At 39.5% G+C, this 25,337-nt stretch overlaps 1 protein-coding gene across 7 annotated transcripts in view; it reads right to left on the bottom strand.

Moving 5' to 3' along the window:
• The window catches only part of COL11A1 (collagen type XI alpha 1 chain), a 625,054-nt gene that overhangs the window by 353,941 nt on the left and 245,776 nt on the right, over window positions 1-25,337 (bottom strand). For 4 of the 7 annotated variants that reach the window (XM_044085723.1, XM_044085729.1, XM_044085725.1 and 1 more), the window contains 5 exons: window positions 24,176-24,523; window positions 22,718-22,780; window positions 6,622-6,663; window positions 5,807-5,869; window positions 3,850-3,924 (listed from right to left, as the gene is read on the bottom strand). In XM_044085723.1, the coding sequence (XP_043941658.1) occupies window positions 3,850-3,924; window positions 5,807-5,869; window positions 6,622-6,663; window positions 22,718-22,780; window positions 24,176-24,523 (591 nt within the window). The remainder of the gene's footprint in view (window positions 1-3,849; window positions 3,925-5,806; window positions 5,870-6,621; window positions 6,664-22,717; window positions 22,781-24,175; window positions 24,524-25,337) is intronic. The other 3 variants (XM_044085726.1, XM_044085728.1, XM_044085727.1) reach the window with 1 other exon arrangement.

The raw sequence follows: 25,337 nt of genomic DNA on the forward strand, positions 1-25,337 counted from the left end.
AAATATTTCATGTTCTATCACATTGTGGAACATTTGTTAAGGTAGTTGATCCATGTACTTTAATGTCTGGCCAAGTACCCATGAAAAAATATATGCCTGCTTTAATGCTTTCAGTAAAAAAAAGCTGCATACTTTCCATCCAGTGGTACATTTTGTATTTAAAATCACTACATCTGTATAACATGCTGAGTTTGAGCTGCTAATGCAGTCAGCAAAGCTGTAGTCAATTAATAATAGCTGCAGAGATTTAAAAATATAGTTCACTACTTAAATAATTGTCCTCATATTTTCTAAAATTTGTAAAATTTGTTTTGAACTGAAAATGTAGACCTACCAAATGAAATATGTATCATTCAGGTGAACATGTAGTTTAACAAAGTTCCTTTTATAAACATTCTGTTTTAGTGAAGTTTATCGAAAAATAGCTATATGGGTTTACACTGTAGTGTAGTGGATTTTTTCTTTTAAATTGTTTGCACTGTCAATTTTTTGTGGTGGTCACAAAATACTGTATCTCGGAGAAGGAGCAATTCTCTGAAATGCTATAAACTAGCTTCAGACTGTCAGGAGTGCTTTGTGATAGACGGGTATCAGTAAGAGTGAAAGAGAAGGTCTACAAGAGAGTAGTGAGACCAGTATGTTATATGAGTTGGAGAAGCTAGCACTGTAGAAAAGAGATGAGTAACAGCTGGTGGCAGAGATAAAAATGTTAACATTTGCATTGGGTGTGATGAGGATGAACAGGATTAGAAATGAGTATATTAGAGGGTCAGCTCAGGTTGGATGGCTTGCAGACAAAGCCAGAGAGGTGATATTCTACTGGTTTGGACATGTGCTGAGGAGGGATGCTAAGGATTGAGCTGCCAGGTATGAGGAAAAGAGGAAGGCCTAAGATAAGGTTTATGGATGTGATGAGAGAGGACATGCAGGTGGTTGGTGTGACAGACTAAGATGCAGAGGACAGGAAGAAATGGAAATAGATGACCTTCTGTGGTGACCCCTAACAGGAACAGCTGAAAGAAGAAGAAGAAGAAGAAAAAAGCCTCAGAGTAATGCAACCACTGATCAGTGCTCTTAAGAGTAGGGTGAGTACTCTGACATGCTATAAACTTGACTTACGTGGGGGGGGGGGGTTACTGATCCCTGCAACTCAGAGTAGAGCGAGTACTCTGACATACCATAAACTGATCACTGCACTTTATAGTACTAAACTAGCCTCAGAATAGGGTGGCCACTAACCACTGAACCTCAGAGCAGGGGTAATTCTCTGAAATACTGTAAACTAGCCTCATAGTAATGCATTCAACGGCCACTGCACATTAGAGTAGGGGAAATATTCTGAGATACTACAAACTAGCCACACAGTAAGTTGGCCATCAGCCATTGCAACACAGAGAAACAGGAATTCTCTAAAATACTATAAATTAACCTCAGAGTAATGTGATCCCTGATCAGTGGACCTCAGAGTAGGGTGAGTACTCTGACATACTATAAACTAGCCTTAGAGAAAGGGGGATCACTGCTCCTTAGAGTAGGGTAAGTAAAAGAGATACTACAAACTTGTCTCAAAGTAAAGTGGTCACTAACCAATGCACCTCAGAGCAGGGGAGAATACTCTAACATATTATAAACTAGCTTCAGAGTAGGGGGATCACTGATCACTGTACCTCAGAGTAGGAGGAATACTCTGAGACAGTACAAACTTGCCTCAGATTAAGGTGGTCACTGACCACTGTACCTCAGAGCAGGGGATAACACTGATTCCAAAGACGTGTCTGGAGTGTTACCCCCTGGCCCTCCTCTGAAAATCGGTTCTGTCCCAGGCAGACTTTGCCAGCAAACAAATGTAAAATAAGTAAATAAATAAATAAATATGATACTATGAACTACCCTGAGTGTAAGGTGGTCAGTGAGTACTGCACTTCAGAGCAGGGGGAATGTTCTAAGATATTACAGACTTTGATAGTGTACAAATTCTGTCAATTGTACCTGTAGTTTCACAATCTGATGATCACGATGCTGATGAAACTCAGAATTTCCCATCCACTTTACATACATAAGGGGGTGTAATGGGGCAATATATCCCACATGGGGCAAAAATAAAGGCATAACCCCTCCCTTTCTGAACTACTGAAAGATAAATACATTGCAATTAATATTAATAGCACCATCAAGCACTTGATGCATATTCTCCTCACTAAGGGCAGAGATATCTTATTTACACTGAGGAAATAATATCACATAAAAGGTGATCTGTTTCATTCCACCTAACTCACACTTCTAAGTATGCTTTGCAGCCTGACAACTAATTCCTAGTTATCTAGCCTAGACACACACACTCTCTCACACACACACGTGCACGCGCGCGCGCGCGCGCACACACACACACACACACACACACACACACACACACACACACACACACACACAAGCACACATTTTCTTCATTACTTTAATTTGTATTATTTTGTTTGAATTACATGGCTTCTTCTAAGTGACCTGAATCCAAGATTTTGTTATAGCATATATCAAGGGTCTTTCATCTGCTATTGATTAAATATCTTATTATTTTGAGTGTTTTTAATACAGCAGCATATGTACTACTATTCTAAAGTTAGAAGCACTACTTATATGAGCTGCAACACAAAATATTGTCACGTTATTATCACCAGTAACAAAACTCAACATACAGAGTGGTTAGCATTTAGTCATTTACTTAGAAATGTTTGCATAGCTAAAATGTACTATGCCAGAAAAGGGTATCTACAATTACAGTTTGCATTTGTCCCCAGGTGTAATAAACTAGAAACAGAGTATGAATGATTAGTGCAGATAAAATCACTTAAGCTAGCAGATCTGGGAAACTCTTTCTCTCTCTGATATCCTCCCTATGGGAGAAATAAAGACACCTTGTTAAAATGTCCAGTATTTATGCAGTTAAGCAGGTAGATGGTGTAATAAACTTGGGAGTTGATTACATTAAGTTTCAGAGTGTAGAAGGTGAAGTCCCCTGCATAATGGGTGTGCATGGCATGCATCCCACAAGAAAAAAAAAACAGGGTTCACAAACCATATTGCGCGCAGTTCTTCCAGGTCACATAATTTTTAATCAAACTGTTTTGAGGTGCTGACAAGGATTTAAACATAGCCCCTGATTTAAATGTCTATAATCACTAAGTCTGTCAGAAATTTGTGGTGCTCCTAACAAAGGGGTCTTAAATTATGCAATAACAGAGTTTCAAGTGGAGGTTAAGTCCATGAACATACACAAAAAAAACAACATAAAAAGTATGTGTGTGTGTGTGTGTGTGTGTGTGTGTGTGTGTGTGTGTGTGTGTGTGTGTGTATGTGCATGTGCACATGTTTGTATGTGTGTGTGTGCGTCCATGCACTTGTCTGTGTGCACCTCTGTGTGTGTGTGTGTGTGTGTGTGTGTGTGTGTGTGTGTGTGTGTGTGTGTGTGTGTGTGTGTGTGTGTAGGTAGGTATATATATATGCAAGCATGCATGTACATAAAACATCTTGCATTGCCACATTACTATAGAAAGGAGACATCCTTAAAATGTATACATTTTTGACCAATGTTCTATGCATTATTGCTAAACAAATTATTGCTCGGTTTAATGTTTCAAATTCTGAGCCAGTTCACTTATATCTTTATTATTCTATGTAGGAAAACCAGAATCTTGAATTTATTTATTTTGCTGTTACATTATAAACATTTATCTCAATGTAAAAAAGATAAGATACAAGTATTCACAAGCATTTTATGACATTTGCTGACTAGCTCTTAGGCAGTCAGAGTGCAGAAGTCATAGTACAAGATTTGGAACACATCCTGTATCTTACCGGTAACATCAGCATGGTGCCTGGGGGCCCGGGCACACCATCAGCACCTGGTAGACCTGAACGTCCTGGAGGGCCCTGTGGAAGGCAAACAGATCATTACTTTCTAGAAACTGAGTTTTATTCCTCAGGTTCAGTTAAATACTGATTGCAAAGTTTACACATCTGTATACATTTCCTTCAAGAACTATTCCGCAAAGTCATAGCTAGCAACACATTTGCATATATACACATATAACTACCATTTTATGTCTGACTGTTTTATAATAAAGATGTACATAAATAGTATTTCAGTAACATAATGAAAGTAAACAATGTCAACAGTAATATTAACATAAGGCAAATGTGGTATGACTTTTGTTGGTATTACATATCACAAATTCAGTCGTAATTCCTGAAAAGATCACAGCTGCATTACATTTATATACTTATACTATGTTCTCCTTTTTTCAAAAGACATTTTTATTAATTTACTTAATTATTTGCCTTATGGTATCTTGGCAGTTCAATTGAACAGCAAAGTGTACCTTGTTACTATGCCATAGTAAGTGGAGATCTGGGAAGTTTATAATACAGTTAGAAGAAGAACAGAATGAAATAATAACTGTGGCATGGGGGTATATCTTGTAAGTAATATAACATACTTCCAGAGGACTGCAGCAATTAAAGTGGGCAATAGGAAATATAAGGCAACATAGTAGTGGTGTTGCGGTAGAGTTGTTGCCTCACAGCAAGACATTATCCTGTTCGATTCTCAGCTAGAGTGTCTTCTTTGTGGAGGCATGCATGAATGGGCGTGTCTTCATTGAAGGTTGTGAATCAGGGGGGGTAACTTGGCATGTAAAAATCCACTACCAAACATTAGCGGACCGAAGTTCCGCTGTGGCGGCCCCTAACCGGGATAAGCTGAAAGGCACAACATTTAAACTCCATCTAAATCTAGGGAAATACTACATATATGAGATGTATTGTACTTAGCTTAAGAAAACACTTTTTGTTGTTTTTCCTTCAGTCTTTAGTCACACTTTTTCGCATCTCTCTCTTGTTAGTCAAATGTGTATTTGTTGCTATTAAAGCAGTTTTTTATCTTAGGTGAATGGAAAGAACAATATATTGGAAACCCTCTTTCCATCTTTCTTAAAAGACAGAGTGTTTTTTTATTCATATCCATTCTTCTCACATCTGACACCCATCTTCTTTACATTTTTATTAAAAGTGATGAGGATCATTGTATATTGTAATCCCTGTTATAAAAACACTGCTATAACTAAAATGCAGTGTGAAACATGATCCTTTATATAGATACTGGTTTAAGAGTTTTAAGTTTTTACATAGTGGACTGTTTCTTCCCTCATTTAATCTTTCTTTCTTCTGATGTTTTTTTTTTTCTTTCTTTCTTTATTACCTTCCCTTCAGTTTTCTTCTCTATCTCTTCTTTTTTCTCATGTTTCACCCTTCTATACCATTAAATGCAAATGTTAAACCAGCTCAATATCACAACACATTATTACTTATATCTACATGCATTTAGTCGTAATTGTTTCAGTTGCTAACTGTTATGTCCTAAACTGTGATCCCTTTTCTACCTCAGTATCTATCTCTATCTGTCTTTTTCCCCTCTCTTCCCTCTGTTCTTCTCTTTATCTAAATTAAATTGCTAATTATTACACAGTTTTGAAATTGGATTGTATAAAATGTCCTCTTTGCTTGTAAAATGAGTGGACTGGCCATGTTATTCTATTAACTAATAATTTCAGAAATTAATTTTCAGCGAGTTTACTATAAACATGATCCAGGCTTAGCAGACTTTTCATTTTACCATATCTATATAGAAACTAATACATATGTGCTTTATATGAAATATTTAACTTAGACATATTTATACTTCAAAGGTCATATTTAAAGTTATTTAGCAAAGCTATTTCTGTAGCAATAATAAGTAATACATTTAATATCTTACCCTCTCACCAAGATCACCAGCGGGACCAGGGGGACCTTGCAGCCCTGGGGGGCCAGGAAGACCCTAAAAGGAAAAAAAAAAATTGTTTCTAAAAATGTAATCTAGCTTAAATGTAAAAGTTTAAAAAAATCATACTGTATTTGTTACATGCTTTTTATTAAAGCTAGTGCAAAACAATTGATGAGACGCTAATTAGAAAAGAAATATCCAAACTTTTGTGCAATGAGACAGCTATAGTGTAGTACATGGAAAGGAATGCAAAATTAGTTACAAAAAGCAGAACGCAAGTATATGCATTAATAGTTGTGAAAAGCAGAATCAGCTAAGGATTTTATTTCATTAACATTTACATACTTCAAACTGCTAAGTGAACCATCCATCAATTGTCTGTGGCTGTTTTAACCAGTTCAAATTTGTGGTGAGCCAGGGCTTACCCTGCTCAGCAAATTGTAACATCAGAATCTAGTTCTGTATGAGATACCATTCACCATCAGAGAACAACTCATATATTTATACTGACACACATCTAGGGCAAGTTTAGCATTGACAATCCAACTTGTACTAGAAAAATCTGAATAATAATTAGACAACATGTTAGTGATAACAAAGCATCCTATTTTGAATGAAACTGTCAAAGTGAGTGCTGTGAGGCAATGACACTATGTGCATCTCTATACCACTCTGGTTAAAAGCACTATAATGTACATTCCATTTCTGAAAGACATCAACATTCATAAACTAAACCATCAACATGAATATACAAGTGAAAGATAATAAGCAGTTATTTTAGAGAAATATAAAAGCGAGATACATACTGCTGGTCCTTCTGGTCCTGCAGGTCCTTCAATAAGCATTCCCTGAAACCAAACCAAAATAAAATTGTTAATATTTTGCAAAAAGGTTCAATCTTGTACCTTAAAGAGACACAATAAGATCACGTTGCTCCTTGTTATTCAGTAAGACTACCCTAGCATGATATGGCTTTTACGTGTTCTGCTAACATGACTGCTATGGTACACTCCACTCATATGAAACACCACTAACTCCAATTGGCAACTGCCTACAATAAACTTGATTTTTTTCTTATGTGTGACAAGATTCCCCATTAAAAATATTCTTCATTGATCAAGATTTACCTTAGCAATATCCCAACATTTTTCTTGGACACTAGCCAAGTGGGCTATTTTCTTTCTGTATTTGAGAACATAGTAAGCAGTTATACTGTTTGTCAAGGAACACTAAATGTTTCCTCACAAAAGTATAACATTAGTGGTCTGGCTAATAACCAAAAAAATGGCTGATGAAATCTACACAATTTACAACTGGAAACCAAAAAGTGCAGAAAGAGGCAAACAGAGCCAGAGCACATAAAGTAAAATTAATTTTATAAAACAGAGTTAAGTGCTTTTGTGCTTCATACATAATGGACTTGTTTGAACTGTAAAGCAATAACTTCATTTTTTAAAGGCTCAGGCCACACCCATTGGGAATTAAAAGTACATACTCAAAAGTGCTTTAGTGGAGGGAATGCATTAAATAATAAGGAATACTGCCAGACTTAATGGGTAGTTCAAAAATAGATTTCACACCATGCTTATGTTTCCCTTCACCACCACCCTTTCCCCCAGTTTGCCCTTTCCAAATCATAATTAGACATACTGAAAGCTCCCTCCATTTTGCTTCCATGCTCTTCTCATTTTATTTTTCACAACACATTTTTATGGAAAAAAAAATTGGAGTGGGAGGAATGGTTGGTGTTACCTGTTAGGCTGACTGGCTGAGGCAGTATCTTGTACTAGCAGGGTGGTCATGGATCGGATTGTAGAAATGGGGGATGTGCAAAATGGTCAGTAGAGCTGTGGTCAAAAAGGCCTCAGGATGGCAGAGCAGCTGTTGAATGAGGGTGGTGTCAAGGCCTTGATATCAGCACACTTTCTAGGATGGGCTGAACCATCCTTGGGTCATGTTACAGAGGGCTTTTCAGTACACGTAAAAAAAGTACATACACAATAAATAAATAAATAAATAAATACAATAAAATAATTCTAAAGGTTGGGAAGTGTACAGGGATTAGGGAATCTAGTGAGAACCCTATTTAGTTGCTGGTTGCTGGGGAATAAACTGTTTTTTGATAATCTTCAATCAATAGAAGGAAAAGAGAACATACTTTTGGTCTTATTGGAATAAGACATCCAGGCCAGTAAGTGTGAGGTCTGTTTTATCTGCCTCCATTTCTGGATTACCAGATTTTGCTGTTAGGACTGGTGCTCACGAAACAGCTAGAGACATTTCTTTTAAGTCATCAGCTATTGTAGCCAGAAGATACGTATTTGAATGATTTCATTGATAGAATGGATAGAAAAGTGCACTACACATCATTGGATGATGCTGTAATCATCATGCACTCATTCTGGGACCCATGGCTGGTGAAGTTTGATGCTGAGTCATTGTTTCCCCTGCTACTCATTAACTCAGAAGACTGGCCAATGTTACAAGTGAGAACAGGGGTACTTTTTACTTTGGTAAGGATATGCCCATGTGTTGCTCAGTAGAGTGCTCCACTTTTCAGGCATTTTGTTCATTTCTATGCTGGATCGTGGCTCAGAGAGTGACAGGACGGAAGGTGATGCATTATCCGGATGATTTTTTTTTTGTTTATATGGGAAGGTAAGGAAAGCAGGCCTTTGTACATCTCTGTACATTACTGACAGTTCCTGTAGCTAAAGAAAAGTGAGAATGTGCATGGAAAGCATTAACAGTTTTGATTGATTGACACGTGTCCCAGGGACTGTTCAGTCTTCCTAAGGACAAGGTGATAAAGGAAAAGACTGACAGAGTTTCGATAATATCAAAAGTGAGAATCAGGGAACTGATGGAGCCACTTGGGTTGTTGAACTTTGCTTGCAGAGCTACGGATCTGGGAAAACAATTTACCAGATCCCTGGCAAACCTCTTCAGGGTTAAGAAGATGAAGCACCATTAGGTTATGGTGCCCAGTACAGTCACAGAGGATTTGATGACATGGAATTGGCTTTTAGTGGATTTCAATGGGGTAGCCATGTAGCATGAAGCTTGAGTCTCACCTGGTGACTTACCACTATAAACGGATGCAGCTGTGGGGGTTAGGGCATGAAGGCCTACATTAAAGTAAAATGCTTTCCTCATGGGGGCCTACATTAAAGTAAACTGGTTTCCTCGGAGAACTCTTCTAGCCGGGTGAAATAAGTAGACACATTACCTTTTTGCAATTAATGACAATTTTGGTTTCCATAGCTGTGTGGAATGGTAGAATGGCCAATAAGAAGGCAGTTTTCCATTCAATGATGCAGTTGTAACCATTTTGCCTACAAAAGTCAGCAAGAAGTGAAATATTGCAGTCGTTGATAATGAAGCAATTGCTACATTCTCTGTGAATTAATGTCTCATTTTTTTGCAAAATATGTTTCAAGGAGACTAAATGCCATAACTGATAGTTTGTCCTTCTTTCAGTTTTACATGTTTCAGACACACTGGCCCCAGAGGTACAGGAGCATTCAGCAGCAGTTCCAGAGGAAGTATGGAAAACTGGGGGGCTACAGTTAATTGGGCAATCTTGGTCTGAATCCACCAAGAAGTCTTATAAGTCAGGAATGTTATTCTTCAGGAAATTTGTAGATATACAGCATTTTCAAGATAAGGAATGGTCAATTAGCTTGGTTTCACAGTAAGCAGTGATTATATTGAGGAAGGGTGTATTGAGAATAATGAGGGTGCCTTTGGAGGCATTGGGGGGCTGTCAGATTGGTGAATGCTGCTGATGTGACTATGCATTGGAAGACTGGTACGATATTGAATAGATAGGAGACAGCCAGTGGCTCTATAGTGGACAGCATGATGCCAATGGCACAAATATGTTAAATGCAGTTTTAAAAGGTTTGCATCTAGTTTTAGTTACAAGTGAGATGTATGTTTATGGGTGATGCTGTCAGTATTCCTGTATCATGGTACATTTAGGATTTGTGAAGGTTTTAGCTAACTTAAGTTAAACTGATGAAACCATTCTGGTTTGCCTAGCAAGGTCCAAAATAGACCAAATAGACAGGAGGCAAGCAATTTTTACATAAGAATGTAGAAGTGTTGAGGTGTCCAGTGTGATGATTTGGTTCTTTGAAGAGAATTAATCAGAGTTGTTTAACTGGTCTGTTTTTTTTTTTTTTTTTTGCTTTACATATGGGAGGCTGGAGTTACCAAATTACTTCAGTGTAGTTTTTAAAAAAGTACTGTTTATCTAGGGTATTTTATAGGGTAAATATACTTTGCATTTCTTTCGTATAGGTAGAATATCTGTCTTGGCTTGGCAAGGTATGTCTACTAAGTTCATTGAAAGGAGAGGCAAATGGAATCCTGCAACATATACATTTTGGTTAAGGTAAGAGTAGGGTCCTTTTAATGCTGTTAATACATATTGGTTTTATTGGTTAAGGTAAGAGTAGGGTCCTTTTAATGCTGTTAATACGTATTGGTTTTATTTCTTGCAGGGCCACAGAAGATGCTAATTACTGGTCATTGTTTTGGGCAGCTAGAGAAGCATCAGCCAGACCTGGCAGAAGGCTTTTAGGTCTTGATGCTAAGGAATTGGATGTGACTTGGAAAAGTATCTAAGGTATATTATATAGAGAATTATTACCATGTTTGGATGCTTTGAGAGATGTAGTGAATATTAAAATTGCTGTTATTTATGAGGAATGGTAATGATTTTGGTGCAATTTCAAAGAACAAGCTGTTATCTTCCATCATTAAGGATTTATTAGAAGTGCAATAAAGAATTCACAGACCATTGGTGGCCTGATTGGTGATTGTGCCAAGACATTTTTTTTAGAGAAATGGTCAATAATTCTGCCTTTGATGCAGTAAGGTATTTTTTCAATCACAGGTTAGCCAGGGCAGCATCATTTCTCAGCTATTTGATGATAGACCACTGGTATTTTTCAGATTAGGACAGTATTTGGTTTATGCAGGATGGTGTTCATCTTAGTGAAATTGGTTTAGACCATTTAATATGTATTTTCTTTGTTTTTGAAAGAGGTGACTGGAGGGCAGTTAGTGGGAGATTGATGATGTTGGTCCATAGCCACAGAAACAGGAGGAAACAGGCTGCTGTGCAGGTTGACAGTTCATGGTCTGGAAGTCACTCTCCACCTTTCTAAAGGGAAATGTAAAGATGGATAACAGAAGTGATCAGAAAAGGAAATCCACTCTTGTAGAAAACCCTGGTGTGTTCTATTACAAGAGGGAGTGATCTGCAATGCAACTCTAGTGGTGTGAGTTGTCTGTAATGTTTATGGACTCATCAGTTGTATATAGTTATTGTGATGTATTAATGCACTTAAGGTGGTTTATACTGTATTACAGACATTCTATGGGTGAGCAGTCTGGAAGCACTGCTAGTCTTGATTGAATTTTAAACAAATATTTAATTGTTACCCTGCATTTCATCCTTGAACTGTGTTGTGTGTTTATGCTACTTGGTCTGGCAATGAATGTTGGTCACATGACATGTAGTCAGATGGAACACTAGGGAAGGAAGGAGAAAAAAGAGCAAGTCATCTTAAGATGGCCCCACGTGAAAGAGCACTCAAAAACCTATCAGGTCCTCTGTTAGAGCCACTGACAGAAATCTTCACCAGGTCCTTAGTCAGCCATGAGGTATCACATGCCTGGAAAAATGATTCAGTTTTTCCCTCACTTAATGGATGTAGCAGGGTCTTTCCAAGCAACTATAGCATTAATTAGTCTCAGAACAATGGCAGGAAAGTTAACTGAGAAAATCTTGAGAGAAAGTCAAACCTCTTGCCTTCTGTCTGTTATGTTAGTGTCCTTTCCATGCCTTTTATATTTACTTAATAATCATCCTTCTCCATTGCTATTAACCATAGTTAAGGTAATTGTCCCCTGCTGCCTTGGTCTATCGGATGGCACACTGTCATGTACCTTCAAAAGATGTACAATACTTTCCCACAGTCTTTTAACACAACAGTTTCCTAAATAATGCATTCTATGACTGATTTTGCTTCTTTCTGCTCTTTTGCTACAGTCCTTACCAGGAGGGCTCAATGTACTGTTAAGTTCCTCAAGTCCACGTGCCCCTACCACTTTGCCGGAATCCTCAATGAAATTTACTTCATGCTAAATGTATATCCTCTGGCGAACATCTTCATGGCCCCTCCTATTATCCTGCTCCTACAGCCTAAACCAACATATTTACTTTCCATGGAGTCAAAAATAATTCCTTTCCCAGTAGTCCTTCATTAGTTAAACAGGAGCAAATCTGCACTTATTCCTAATTATGTCACCTAAGGGACTAAATAATGAAAACAGCACTCAGATAAATCAGCTCAAAATGATGCTGGTTCTGTGTGATACCGAGATAAAGCATTGAGTACAGTCCAGAGGATGTCGATTCAGTCAGCAGTCTGGGCATTGCAAAAGCTTCCATGAAGGAATTGGTAGAGATGAGTGCCTGATGCTGTCTTCCCCATTCTTAGAGGGGTAGGCATGCAGCCTAATGTTGAAGAGACATCTGCAGGTTAAATTATTGGTGCCTGCTTTGTGTAAGAAAACAACGTGGGAGGGTGAGCATTTGTCAAGGACAGCATCGCTATCTTACTCAGGGCAGTGGCTGAGTATAACAAGCACTGTACCGTAACTGCCAGTTAATAACATATGGGTTGAAGACAGGATCTTTTCATTCCCTATAGAATGACATCCCAAAATCCCTGGCATTTGCTTTCCATGCCTAGTATCTCTGGACACGAGATAACACTATGAACAAATGGGATAAAATGCGATGCTGTTCAGTGGTTGCAGAATGATCAGGGGGCAAAAAGAGTATAAAAATAATAATTCTACCCATAACCTGTGTGATCTGAGTAACAAAGATGGCTCCCTCAAATCTGATGGTGAGCAAAAAAGTTACACAGTTAAATGCAGACTTTTGTTGCAACTTAATATTATCTTTTGTTGAAATTAAAACATGTCCCCACATCTGCAAGGCCGAGCAGTAAACTAGTACAAACTACTTTGTAAACTAAAAGCAGGTGTCTTAATGTGAAACAGGATCATCTTCTTAATTTACATGGTAACTTTGAAAGAAAAGTGAGGAAAGTACAGTTGTGTACCCTTACCGTAAATGTAGATGTTCGAGTGTATTCACTGTTGCAGTCATTACATTTGGGTAATCTGCTGGCAAGTTGCCCTCAGTCAGCATGATTAACAAAGTCTTGGGTCCTGCATCGGTTGCTGTCCCTTCTTCCATGACGACAGGTCGTCAGGGGTATAAAACATGCAGCCGATCCCATTACATCAGTTTTTCTTGCCCCAGATGTCAGGTGCCCCCCAAAGGGGGAGCAAAATATATAAGAAATTAAAAACACAAAAATATACCTCCAAACAAAATCAAATACATGAAAAAGGCTTTTAAGCATAGTAAAAGAAAGTAAAGGTTTAGTAAGAGAAAAACAGGGGGCTGGAGGGAGGGTAACCAGGACTGCAACAGTGAATACACTTGAACATTTACATTTATGGTAAGTGTACGCAACTGTACTATGTTCTTTGTGTTTCACTGTTGCAGTCATCACATTTGGGTAGATTCCCAAAGCTATGGTTAGGAGGATGGATTTATACAGCATTAGGAGCAGCTATAAGGCCCTGCAAAACAGCAGTGGCAAAACCAGCTCTGGATTTAGAGAAAATTGGCAAGTGATAATGCTTGGTGAAAGTATGAACTGAACTCCAGGTAGCAGCTTCTAGAATATCCCTGGTAGGAACACCTCTGAGAAAAGCTGTAGAAGTAGATGCAGCCCTGGTGGAATGAGATCTGATCCCCTGGGGGATAGGTTTTCCATGGTGCTTATAGCAGAAATTAATACAATGGCTTATCCATTTAGAAATGGTTTGCTTTGAAATAGCCTTCCCCGCTGCCCCTGCAGCAAATGCTACCAGCAGTTGTTCAGATTTTCTTCGAGATTTAGTCCTGTCCAAGTAGAATCTAAGTTGTCAGTGTACATCCAATGAATGCAGAATCCACTCCCCCTTGTTCTGTGGATTGGGAAAGAAAGTTGGCAAATGAATGAACTGATTAAGAGCCACACTGGATACCACCTTGGGCATGAAGGATGGATTGGTCCTGAGTGACACCCTGTCCGCATGAAAGATGATGAAAGGCTCCACTGCCATAAGGGCCTGTAATTCAGAAATCCTTCTAGCTGAAGTGATTGCTAAAAGGAAGGCTGTTTTCCAGGAAATAAATTTTAAGTCTGCAGTAGCAGCTGGCTTGAAAGGAGGTAGAGTGAGTTTCTCCAATACAAAGTTAAGGTCCCAGGCAGGAGTTGGAGCTCTCCTGGGTGGTCTCAAGTTTTTGGCCCCTCTGAGATACTGCTTTAGCAGAGGATGAAAGAAGAGGGGGGGTCTGTGTTGTAATGAGCTGAAATGGCTGAGGCATGGATTTTTATGGAAGGAAAAAAAGACAGGCCCTTGTGAAGCATCTCAGTTAAGTACTGCAAAATCTGAGGTAAATTGGGCGTTGCTGTGCTCATCCCTTGAGATTGATTCCAGGCACAGAATCTTTTCCATTTGTTGGCATAAGATTTTCTAGTACTAGGTCTTCTCACCTCCAAAATGACATCCATCACAGATTTGCTGAGAGATGCTAAGGGGAGATTTAAATGATTAGCCAAGCTGGAAGATTCAATGTTTGGAGCTGAGGGTGCAGAATTTGGTTTTCCTGCTGAGACAGTAAGGAAGGTGTCTGAGACAGGTGCCATGGAGAAATTTGTGACACACTGCACAGGAGTGGATGCCAATGTTGACGAGGCCAGTCTGGAGCAATCAAAATAATTTTTAGTTTGTCCTGTTTGACTTTTAGAACTTTGGAGAGCAGAGGCAGAGGGGGAAAGACATAGATTGAAGGACACAGCATCCACTTTCCAGGCTTTTTTGTAAGGGGTTCTTGTGCAAAATATGTCCAACTGGTAGTTCTGGGGTGAGGCAAAAAGATCTATGTCTGGGCTCCCCCATTTGTGTGTCAACATGTTGAAAATCCATGGTTCCAGTTTCCATTTGTGTGGATCCATGAGATTTCTGCTTAATCCGTCTGCCAGAATATTCAGCTTTCCTGGCAGGACTTGAGCTTGTAGTTGTAATTGGTAGCTCAAGGCCGTGTTCCACAATGCCATGGCTAGTCTGCAGAGGGGGTATGAATGTGTACCCCCTGCTTGTTTATGTACCACATAACCGTGGTGTTGTCCGTCTTTACCATTAGTTGTCCTGGATGAAGGTAGTCTTTGAAGGCTGTCAGTGCATTCTGTACAGCTAGCATTTCTTTTTGCTTGATATGAAGGTGCATTTGATTTGTGCTCCATTTGCCCTGAATGCACTTCCCTGCCAGATGAGCCCACCCCATACATAGTCTTAAGCATCTGTAGTTAGGGTTTGGGTGGCAGGGGGTGGTGTGAATGGAAGTCCCTTGTTTTGGTGGCAGGCCTCTGCCCACCATAGGAACTCTAGGTGCAGGCAAGGTATGATAGGAATCATTGTTTCCAGGCTGTGACAATGTTGACTCCATAAACTTTTTAAGTACCACTGAAGTTTCCTCATATGCAGTCTTGCATATGGAATTAGAAGAATGCAGGAGGCCATGAACTCCAAGGCTTGCAGTATTTGTCTTGCAGATAGCAGGGTTTTTGTGGCCACCTGTTTGAATTAAGTCACCAAATGAATCTGTTTTTCTGGTGTAAGGAAAGCCATCAGGGCAGTTGTATTCAACGGAATGTAATTTTTGGAGAGGGTACCAGTTGTGATTTCTTTTTGTTTATGGTGTACCCTAGACAAGTTAGAACCCTTTTTACAAACGCCAGATGTTTTAGAAGAAAGGCCTGGTTTTCTGCCTCAATTAGACAATCGTCCAGGTATGGATATATTTGAATATTTCTTTGCCTGTAAAATGCAATTACTGGAGCCAGGCACTTTGTGAATACCCTGGGCACAGTAGACAAGCCAAAGGGCAGTGCAGAGAACTGATAATGCAAGTAGCCTGCTTTGAAGTGTAGGTATCTTCTGCAAGATTCCCTGATTGGGATATGCAGGTATGCCTCTTTTAAATCTGGAGTTGCCAACCAGGCATCCTTGCCTAGCATAGGAAGTAACTGGTGCAGAGTCAGCATCTTGAATTTTGGAATGTCCAGAAAGGTGTTTAGAGTAGAGAGGTCCAGAATTGGACGCCATAATTTGTCTTTTTTGGGTACCAAGAATAGTCTGGAATAGAAACCTTGTCCCTTTTCCTCTTCTGGTACTAGTTGAATAGCCCCTATGTTTAGGGGGGAAAGAACTTGTTTCTGAGCCTCTGCCCACTGATTTGGGGCAGGTCTAGCCATCTGTATGAAGTTGGCAATGTGTGGAAATTAAATCTGTATCCCTGGGACACTATATTTAAAACCCAATACATTCTGGGTTATAAGTTGCCAGTTTTTTGCATGAAGAGCCAGTTTTCCCACCAGAGGGGCAGCTAAGACGTAAGTGCTTGGAAATTTTAAAAGAAAGTCATTGAGACTGTTTACCATAGGGTGGTGTCTTGTTATTTCCAGATTTGTAAGTGGAAGCACCCCATTGCTTAGTTCTGAAAATCCCTCGGGACCGAAACCTGGTGCTTTTGGAATGTCTGGGTTTGGCTGGAGTGGCTCTGGAAGGAGCTGGAAAGGATCAGTTCTTAGTAGGCCAGTGTCTACTAAATCTTGGAGGTTGTACTTGTAAGAAATATTTCACAGTTTGCATAGATTTAGATTTATCTTCCATCTTTTTTAGAACTTCTTCAGCCTTATTGCTAAACAGATGGCCTGTTGCAAAGAAACATCCAACAGTTTTGCTTTAACATGATCAGGCAGAGATTGCTCCTTAAGCCAAACATGCCTTCTAAGCACAGACCCAGTAACAGCAGCCCTGCAAGAGGCCTCCAAAGAATCAAAACCACATTGCAAAGTATGCTTTCCAACTTGTTAAGCTGAATGTAATAAATCCTGTAAATCCTTATTTTCCACACAACCAGAAATCAACATTATTTTCTGTTTAAGCAATCCCATGATATGCTGTTGATATTTTAGCATATGGAATTGACAGTTTAAATCCCTGATTGCCAAGGTTGCAGAAGTATAAACCTTTTTACCCCATCTATCCAGTGCCCTGGAGTCTCTATCAGAAGGGGTAGGATTTTTAGCAGTAGAAGCCTTAATGCCCTTGGGCTCCTGAGAAATGGTTTCAGGGTCCACAACAGGATTTTTGAAAAGGAATTTGTGGGACTCAGGAACCCTGTAATATCTGTCTGGTTTACTAGGGACTGGAGGGAGGGAATCAGGGGCCATACTGGATTCCGAAAACACATAATCAACAATGTCTAGTACAGGAGGTATAGCCAAAGGCCTATGCTGAGGAAGAAGAAGGAAATCCCTAAGCCTCTTTTTGGATTCAGAAAAATCTTGACTTTCCCAGTGGAAATGCTTGCTTAAGGTATGTAAAGTTTCCCCAAAAGAAAAATCCTCAGGGGAGAAGCAGAGGGAATGGAATCCCCTGCATCAGAGTCCTCATAAGTAGGTATGGACAAATTCAGGTCATTAGAATAGTCTGAAGAAACAGAGTCTTGTTCAGTAGTCAGGTTCAGCCCTAGGCCTCTTAGAGGGGGGGGGGGGGGTTGACTACCCCTGATTAGAGTAATTAAATCTTCAGCCATTTTGATAATTTGTTTTTTAGGCACAGGGGCCTGAACATGTGGCCTGGGCATCATTTTTTTAGACATAGATCGAGATTTAGGCCTTAGTATTGAAGTTGGAGTCAGTTTAATATGCAAGTCTGTAGGCCTGAATATACCCTCAGAAGCCGGTGCCTGCAAAGCAGCCCTGGATCCATCCAAAGTAGAGACATCTGCGGGTTCCATAGGTGAAGCATCTCACGGCATACCAGACTCTGAATGGGTCTCAGTAGAGACCTGCGAATCAGAAGTACCAGGTATCAGGGGCTGCGAAAGCATCTCACTGAGTACTGGCGAACTGGTGACTGGCTTAGGAGAAGCGTCGTTGGTAGTTTTGGACCTCAACGGTCTGTCTCTATCTTTTTCTTTGCATTTTTTTGGTATTCCGGTAGTCGGATGGCTAACCAACGGCATTTCTGGGTAATTAAACCGAGAACCAAAATAATTAGAAGCAAAAATGTACCGACGACAGATAGTGTGCTGATTAAATAAAGCACAAAACCGACAGCAAGGTACGTCGTGGTCAGGGCCTAGGCAAGGAATACAGTACAAATGAAAATCCTTAAGAGGTATTTGCTTCCCACAAGTAATACAATTATTAACTTTTACTGACATCGGTAAGGAGCAAGAAAAAGTTTCCCCAATGGGGTACTTAGCTTTTAGTTGAAGACTTCGGTTCTGAAACTCGAAAACAAAAATTTCAGGAGTCGGCCGACAGGCACTTGCGAACTGCTTCTGCTTCAGGCACCGCGCGGCAAGAAAGACTGATGTAATTGCATCGGCTGCATGTTTTATACCCCTGACGACCTGACGTCATGGAAGAAGGGACAGCAACCGACGCAGGACCCAAGACTTTGTTAATCAGGCCGACTGAGGGCAGCCTGCCAGCAGATTACCCAAATGTAATGACTGCAACAGTGAAACATGAAGAACATCTGCTATTTTACACCAGAGGAAGGTTGTAAACCTGAGTGGCTGGCAACTTTAGTAAGATTAATAGCCCAGGCATCAGACGGCTGGCAGCTGGAGAGATGTATGACTGGCTGATGTCAGCATGTCTTCTTTGGGGGTGATGCCTCCCACTGGTGGCTGATAATCAGCTCATGAGACATAATCTGTCAGAGCAAAGCACAGTAAGGAACATTGCAATGGTTTCCTCAATGGAACAGGCTCTACTTGCTTGTTCTTTTTTAGAATTAGAAAAATGCCTTATGCCTACCTGATAAAATCTGAAAGACATTTTTCAAATTTGTGTGTGTGTGTATGTGTGTGTGTGTGTGTGTGTGTGTGTGTGTGTGTGTGTGTGTGTGTGTGTGTGTGTGTCTGTGCGTGCAACAAGTCTCAGGGGAAATTAAAATCCTAACCATAACCTTAAATATTTAACACTAACCTTAAACAAAAAAAAAAAAATTAAAAAAAAAAAATTAAAAAAAAAAACACAAACCCTAAACCTAAAACTTTCACTCTAACATTAAAATTCTAACTCTAACCATACCCTAAAAACCTAATACTAAAGTAAAGCCTTACCGTTGACACTAACCTTAAAATCCTATGCCTGACCCTAAAATTCTAAGTCTAAAACCCCAACATTAACAATAACCCTAAAACTGTAACACTAATTTTTCGGCAGTCTTTATGCAGCTTAACTGTAAATTCTGCAACTTTTGTAGAGCAATAACCCATCTGGCAGGAATAAATATGTCCAAGAACCCATCAGGATCGCATAGCAGGGAGTGAATTCATGCCTATACCCTGTGTGGGTCTTTTGTGTACCATGCACGTGCATCAGGATCACATAGCAGGGAGTGAATTCATGCCTATACCCTGTGTGGGTCTTTTGTGTACCATGTACATGCATCAGGATTCCATAGCAGGGAGTGAATTTGCGCCTATACCCTGTGTGGGGCTTTTGTGTACCATGCACGTGCATCAGGATCACATAGCAGGGAGTGAATTTGTGCCTATACCCTGTGTGGGTCTTTTGTGTACCATGCACGTGCATTCAGGATCCCATAGCAGGGAGTGAATTTAAGCCTATACCCAGTGTGGGGCTTTTGTGTACCATGCACGTGCATCAGGATCACATAGCAGGGAGTGAATTTGTGCCTATACCCTGTGTGGGTCTTTTGTGTACCATGCACGTGCATCAGGATCACATAGCAGGGAGTGAATTCGTGCCTATACCCTGTGTGGGTCTTTTGTGTACCATGCACGTGCATCAGGATCACATAGCAGGGAGTGAATTTGTGCCTATACCCTGTGTGGGTCTTTTGTGTACCATGCACGTGCATCAGGATCACATAGCAGGGAGTGAATTGTGCCTATACCCTGTGTGGGTCTTTTGTGTACCATGCACGTGCAACAGGATCACATAGCAGCGAGTGAATTTGTGCCTATACCCTGTATGGGTCTTTTGTGTACCATGCACGTGCATCAGGAACACATAGCAGGGAGTGAATTTGTGCCTATACCCTGTGTGGGTCTTTTGTGTACCATGCACATGCATCAGGATCACATAGCAGGGAGTGAATTCATGCCTATACCCTGTGTGGGTCTTTTGTGTACCATGTACATGCATCAGGATCACATAGCAGGGAGTGAATTCATGCCTATACCCTGTGTGGGTCTTTTGTGTACCATGCACGTGCATCAGGATTACATAGTAGGGAGTGAATTTGTGCCTATACCCTGTGCAGGTCTTTTGTGTACCATGCATGTGCATCAGAATCACATAGCAGGGAGTGAATTCATGCCTATACCCTGTGTGGGTCTTTTGTGTACCATGCACATACCTCAGGATCACGTAGCAGAGAATGAATTTGTGCCTATACCCTGTGTGGGTCTCTTGTGTACCATGCACATGCATCAGGATCACATAGCAGGGAGTGAATTCATGCATATACCCTGTGCGGGTCTTTTATGTACCATGCACGTGCCTCAGGATAACATAGCAGGAAGTGAATTTGTGCCTATACCCTGTGTGGGTCTTTTGTGTATCATGAAATTGCTTCTCTGATAGAGAAAAAGGAAAAGAAAACTTTTGTGGGAACAATCCAGACATTCTTGATAAAAAACAAATATGTTACATTTCAGGACACTGATGTCGCTTCAGAACTGTAATATAATTCCTTAAATCCAAACGTAAGGATTATTCAGTGCATATACCAAGTCTTTTTTCTATATAACAGGTGAAAAACTTACTTTGCCTGTCTTTTCTTTTCCTTTTTTTTTTTTTTTGTTTTTTAGTCTGCCTTGGTGCTGCGGTAGCGTTGTCGCCTCACAGTAAGACGTCCTGTTTGATTCTCAGCTATAGCATCTTCTGTGTGGAGACATGCGTGACTGGGCATTCCTTCGTTGAAGGTTGTGCGTCAGGGCTGGTAACTTGGCACGTAAAAAATCTACTGCCAGTCATTAGCGGACCTGAGTTCTGCTGTGGCGACCCCTAACCGGGAAAAAAACGAAAGAAACAACAACAAGTCTGCCTTTGGGAAGCTGATCTAGTGTAGACATTTCTTCCTCCTTTAGGTGTCTTAGTTGTTTTTGAACAGCAGAACAGTTAACTCCTTACCAGTTTTCCCCAGTTTCATTTTATGCTAAATGTTCTTCACCAGTTTAGTTTACTTAGGAACACATTCTGTTCACTCTCACTTAAGGAATACTCCATTAAATCAGCCCATTTGTAGACAGATCTCACTTCCCTGCTTTAGTTTATTACTCGTTTATTATGTATTGCAGTACGTTTCTTGTTATGGCTTCCTTTTTCCATTTACTGCAACATGCTGTAATGCACCTTCTCCTTGGATGCTAATGGCTGACTATTCTCTTTTCCCTTACCTTAATTACATCTGGCTTGCACAGCTCCATGTCCCATCATCCTGTCTGACTACTATTTGTGACATCCATGGCATCTTCCACTTCTGCCCTTAAGAACCAAGATGCACAGCCGGTGTCAAATCCCTAAATCTCTGCAGACAGGACTAGGCCTCCTCTAGATTTTTAGACACCTCACTCTAGCTACCTACAACTATTATGAATCTAATGTTCTAAGACACCTGCAACACAGATAGTTAAGACCATAGCTTCAGAGTGAAAGGAGTGGAATTTGCAGATTACCATTTCATTTTGGGGTTGCTGTCCTTCTCGAGCCATCTCAGTGAATTCCATGACTGACCCCTCTAAGAATTTGGGGATTCAGTGGCAGGTAGAATATAAGTGTGTGCACAGCTGCTATGGTTCTCAGCCCCTACAGCATCTGAAATATCCACAATATCATAAGTCTCTCTTACTCTCTCTCTCTCTCACACACACACACACACACACACACACACACACACACACACACACACACACACACACACACACACACACACATACACACCCTGAGCTGCCTGTTTCCATCTTACCTATTAAATGCATGCAGCTCTGACTTTTTAGCAAGATTTTGATTTTTCCTTTTTCTAGTAAACAATGCATGCATTTATTTGCTGCAATGTACTTTGATAGTCTTTACTTCTGACATCATGTTGTGTAATCAGTTGTTGCAGAAACATTGCCTGTAAAGCTTTAGTCTCTTAAAATATATCACCAGTGCCCCCTAGGCTTTGTGCAACATATGGGGTACAGTTTTATAATATGAATCAGACATTTTCTTGTTGACTTTCCTTACAGTTTGCACTAAACATTACAGTTCTCCATTCCGAATTCCAAGCCACAACTCCAGTAATCTCAGTGACTAATGAGACAAGTGGGTTATTCTGTTATATGGAATACTCTACAGTAGGTGTCTGTCATGGTACATTGTCAAACATAATATATAGGCCACATCTGGGAGGAAGTACATACAGATGTGGAATGAATTGTCATCGTTATCTCCATGGTAATCTGCTCTGCACATGTGAAGCCTTGCCACATAATGTTCTAGAAAAGTACCAGTCAGAAATCTAGAAATTGACTAAGTAATTATCTAAGGGTAACCACTCAGAACTGAGTGCAGGTGGATTATTCATATTTGTCTGTATTTTTCTCCTTTCCCCATGTACTTGAACTGTTACAATTATTTTATTGTTGCTGTATGATTATGTGATGGACACAATTAAATATTATACTTAAAAATGAGCAAAAGTAATTACTTTACTTACAGGTTCAATGACAGCTGGTTCACCCTTTTGCCCCTTCTCACCATATACACCATGACCATTCACCTACAGTGAGAAAAACAATTATGATAATGGCAAAGAAAAAAAACAAACTTTTACACAACAGAAGAAAAAATGGTCATTCATTTTGTGAACTGATAAACCATTAGAGAAACTCCCAAGTCATATGTACCTCAAGTGTCTCTGATGCTACTAATTGCTTAACATATGAGCATACTATAAAAACATGAAAATGAACTTGTACTCCATGCAGTCTGGTAAATGAATGATGTACTTATATTCTAAGCAATCTTCATGTGTTGTGAGCTTCTCTGACTCTGCATCAGTAAGATAATAATAGTCACACTGAATCATGTGACAGCACTAATTATCTTATTGCCACGACAAATGGTGACCATAGATGCCAATTCCTTTCAGGGAAGAAAGCCTATCATATGGTATTCACTCCTCTTCAACATACAAAGAGTTACATACAATTTCCAGATTATTTGACAACAGCTAGTACTTGCAGAAATGTCCCATGATGCTATCATTTTCAGAGTCACATGGAGCAGGCCACTTAAAATGCTTACATTTCAGCATTGTGACTCTCAATAGTAAAGCCAAAAAAATGGCATCTTTAAACACTGTTTGCCAGTCTGCCACTGCCTACCTACTTGTGTGCTTGTCTATCTGTGTTCCTGTGTTGTTATTCTCCTGTGTAAACTTGTTATTGATTATTAACAGTCCAGTACTGAAGGTGTGAAAATGCATGGGGTCATCCTGTGTGATCAGATCATTTCACATAGTACGTGGTGCCTCACCAGATGTGAGTGGTTAGGGACAGAGAGAAAATAATGAAAACTTCTGAACCACAATGATGGCCTCTCAATGATAACCTCTCTTGGCTGGCTCTCACCATAACAATGATGGCTTCTCAGCGATAACCTCTTCTGACTGGTTCTCACCTAGTAAAAGGAATGAACTGACTGATAGACCAAGAGACGGTCTTACAGTTGGCAGTCAGCAGAGGCAAAAAGTGCAAAAGAAAAAGGTGTGGGGGAGGTGATGTTGGGGTTTATTTTACTGCCTAATGATTAGCAATAGCACATTTACCTCATGCATTGTACATCCACCACCATGCGACAGAGGTGTACAGCTAGCTTGCTAATGATGCAACATAACAAACTATTACTACATTAATGTCTCACCCCCTCAATGTCTTCCAAGTGTGTGTGTGTGTGTGTGTGTGTGTGTGTGTGTGTGTGTGTGTGCGTGTGTGTGTGTGTGTGTGTGTGTGTGTGTGTGTGTGTGTGTGTGTGTGTGTGTGTGTGTGTGCGCGTGTTATATTCAGTAATCATACCAACATTTAAACATTTGGACTTTCATTTCAGCAGGCAAACAAAAGAAGCATGCATACTCTTTTCTTATTGCATGCAAATCAATATCATTCAGACTTACACTTGTTTCAGTGATATCTGTCTCTGCTGGTCTGCCTGGACCAAACTCCTCATTTGTGACAACAGTAGGACCTTCTCCAAATTCACTAATGTCATAATAATCAAATTCCTTAGGATCATATTCTTTAATATCAGTTTCCTTAAGATCATATTCCCCAGGAATATATTCTTTCATATCATATTCCTTAACATCAGCTTCGTTAGGATCAGTTGGGTTAACACTATGAACTTCAGTGCCATACTCCTTGACATCAGCTTCTTTTGTTTCATAGTCTGCCTTGTCAGTTATTTCCTTCTCCACATTATAATCCTCAGTTAAGGTTTCTTCTGTAATTTCCTCTTCAACAGCCTTACGTTATCCATGAAAGCAGCATAAGGTTTGAAAATGGGAGGGATATGAGGTTATTGTTAGTAAAGCATATCGAGCTCTTGCTAAATTACACTGTAATTAGCTACTAAGAAGCCAGACAAAAATGAAAAAGTAGCTTATTATCTTTTAACTTAGTTCTGAAAGGATGCTAGGTCACACTTTCAGCGCAAGTAAAAGATAAGTATAAAGTGCTGTAGAAATGAATGTCATTTCAGCGCATTAGTACTTAATGTTGCCTTTATTATTTTAACTTCCTTTAAATCCCAAAGGGTATACAACAAAAATATACTTGTTTAAAATGCCATGTATTGTGTATTAAATTTGTTATATGCATACTGTACAGGTTATTTTTATTTATTTATTTATTTTTTTTTTAAATGACAGCAGATACAAAAAATCCAAATTTGAAAGATTTTTTAATAACAAAATAAATATGACAGTCAATATTTGCATGCTGCTTTTTAACATCATCATTTTTCAAATTCATATGAAAGGTTAATCATAATAAATATGTACTAATGTGTCGATATTTGCAGAAATAATGTTCAGTGCTATACAATGATGTATGAATATGTTGGGTTTATTCTTAAAAGGCACAGTATCATATGCAAAATATTACATATTCTGCTAAACATGTTGTAACATGATTTAGTGCACTAATATAACATTATAAGCTGTTAATGCAATAGTATAGCTTCAAATGCATCAAAACAGAATGTTCTATCCACTCAAACTATAGGGTAGCTTCCACAAAGGCATGTATCCATGTGTGTTCAAAGATAAAACAAGCTGT

The sequence above is a fragment of the Protopterus annectens genome, chromosome 10.part0, assembly GCF_019279795.1.
Source record: "Protopterus annectens isolate FY-2018-M chromosome 10.part0, PAN1.0, whole genome shotgun sequence".
In the NCBI taxonomy this organism is placed as follows: Eukaryota; Metazoa; Chordata; order Ceratodontiformes; family Protopteridae; genus Protopterus; species Protopterus annectens.